Source organism: Anarrhichthys ocellatus, unplaced genomic scaffold (assembly GCF_004355925.1).
Source record: "Anarrhichthys ocellatus isolate YVR2014 unplaced genomic scaffold, GSC_Weel_1.0 scaffold6591, whole genome shotgun sequence".
In the NCBI taxonomy this organism is placed as follows: domain Eukaryota; kingdom Metazoa; phylum Chordata; class Actinopteri; order Perciformes; family Anarhichadidae; genus Anarrhichthys; species Anarrhichthys ocellatus.
In genome coordinates this window covers 1,943-2,802 of record NW_022286565.1, presented here as the reverse complement: position 1 = coordinate 2,802, position 860 = coordinate 1,943, and the positions used below count along the sequence as shown (strand labels likewise).

Sequence of the window (860 nt, the reverse complement as noted above, 5' to 3'; positions counted from 1 at the left end):
TGGCAACGGCCTTAATCCATGATGGAGAAGCCGGACACACTCCCTTACCAATGCTCTTGTAAATGTTTGTCAGTTTTCAAACTGCGTCAGAATTTGATATCCGCTTTTATTTGGAACAAAAACGTGCAAGACGCAGCTTCGTAAAGGTCAAAGTGTTGCATCATCACCATGCTTCGGTTTGATGCTCTGTTTGCAATATAAATGTCCAGTTTTAAAATATACATTGTTGTCTCTTTTGACCAGGTCTCCGTGGCTCCGGCCCCCTCCTTAGACTACACCCTCACCCCCCTCTCCGGAGACAAGTACACTGCCTGTTTGTGCGGCAGTGAGCGCAGGACCGTGAGCTGGACCATGGCCCCCTCAGCCTTAGGTGAGAGTCGGGCTTTCATCCACACTGGTGTTACAGGCTGTGGGATCCACCTCAGACTAAATGATTTGACTCTCCTGGACCTTTTTTTTAGGCGTCGTGAACGTGACGGTGACCGCTGAGGCCGTGGCGTCCCACGCTTCTTGTGACAACGAGATTGTGAGCGTGCCGGAGAGAGGTCGCATCGACGTCGTCACACGGTCTCTCATCGTGAAGGTCGGTACTTTAAGACAAGATGACAAAGTCAAAGTTCTCACCCGTCTTATCGGATGGAAAGTCTCAATGATTTTGTTTCCTCTCAGGCTGAAGGAATTGAGATGTCAAAGACCTACAACTGGCTGCTCTGCCCAAAAGGTCAGTGTGTTTTCCACCAAACATCACAGTTCATCACACTGTTTTAGAGCAGATTGATTTCATGTAATTATTTAAAGTCACTGTGAGGAACTTTTATCTGGTGCTGAACCAGTCTCAGTGTAGTCCTGATCCTCTATAT

General features: G+C 47.8%; 1 protein-coding gene across 1 annotated transcript in view; it reads left to right on the top strand.

The window, feature by feature from the left end:
* Positions 1 to 243: 243 nt before the first annotated feature.
* The window catches only part of LOC116380255 (alpha-2-macroglobulin-P-like), a gene marked incomplete at its 5' end in the record, with an annotated part of 2,455 nt that continues 1,838 nt past the window's right edge, over positions 244 to 860 (top strand). The window contains 3 exons of the mRNA XM_031842197.1: positions 244 to 370; positions 462 to 583; positions 670 to 721. Coding sequence (XP_031698057.1) covers positions 244 to 370; positions 462 to 583; positions 670 to 721 — 301 coding nt within the window. The remainder of the gene's footprint in view (positions 371 to 461; positions 584 to 669; positions 722 to 860) is intronic.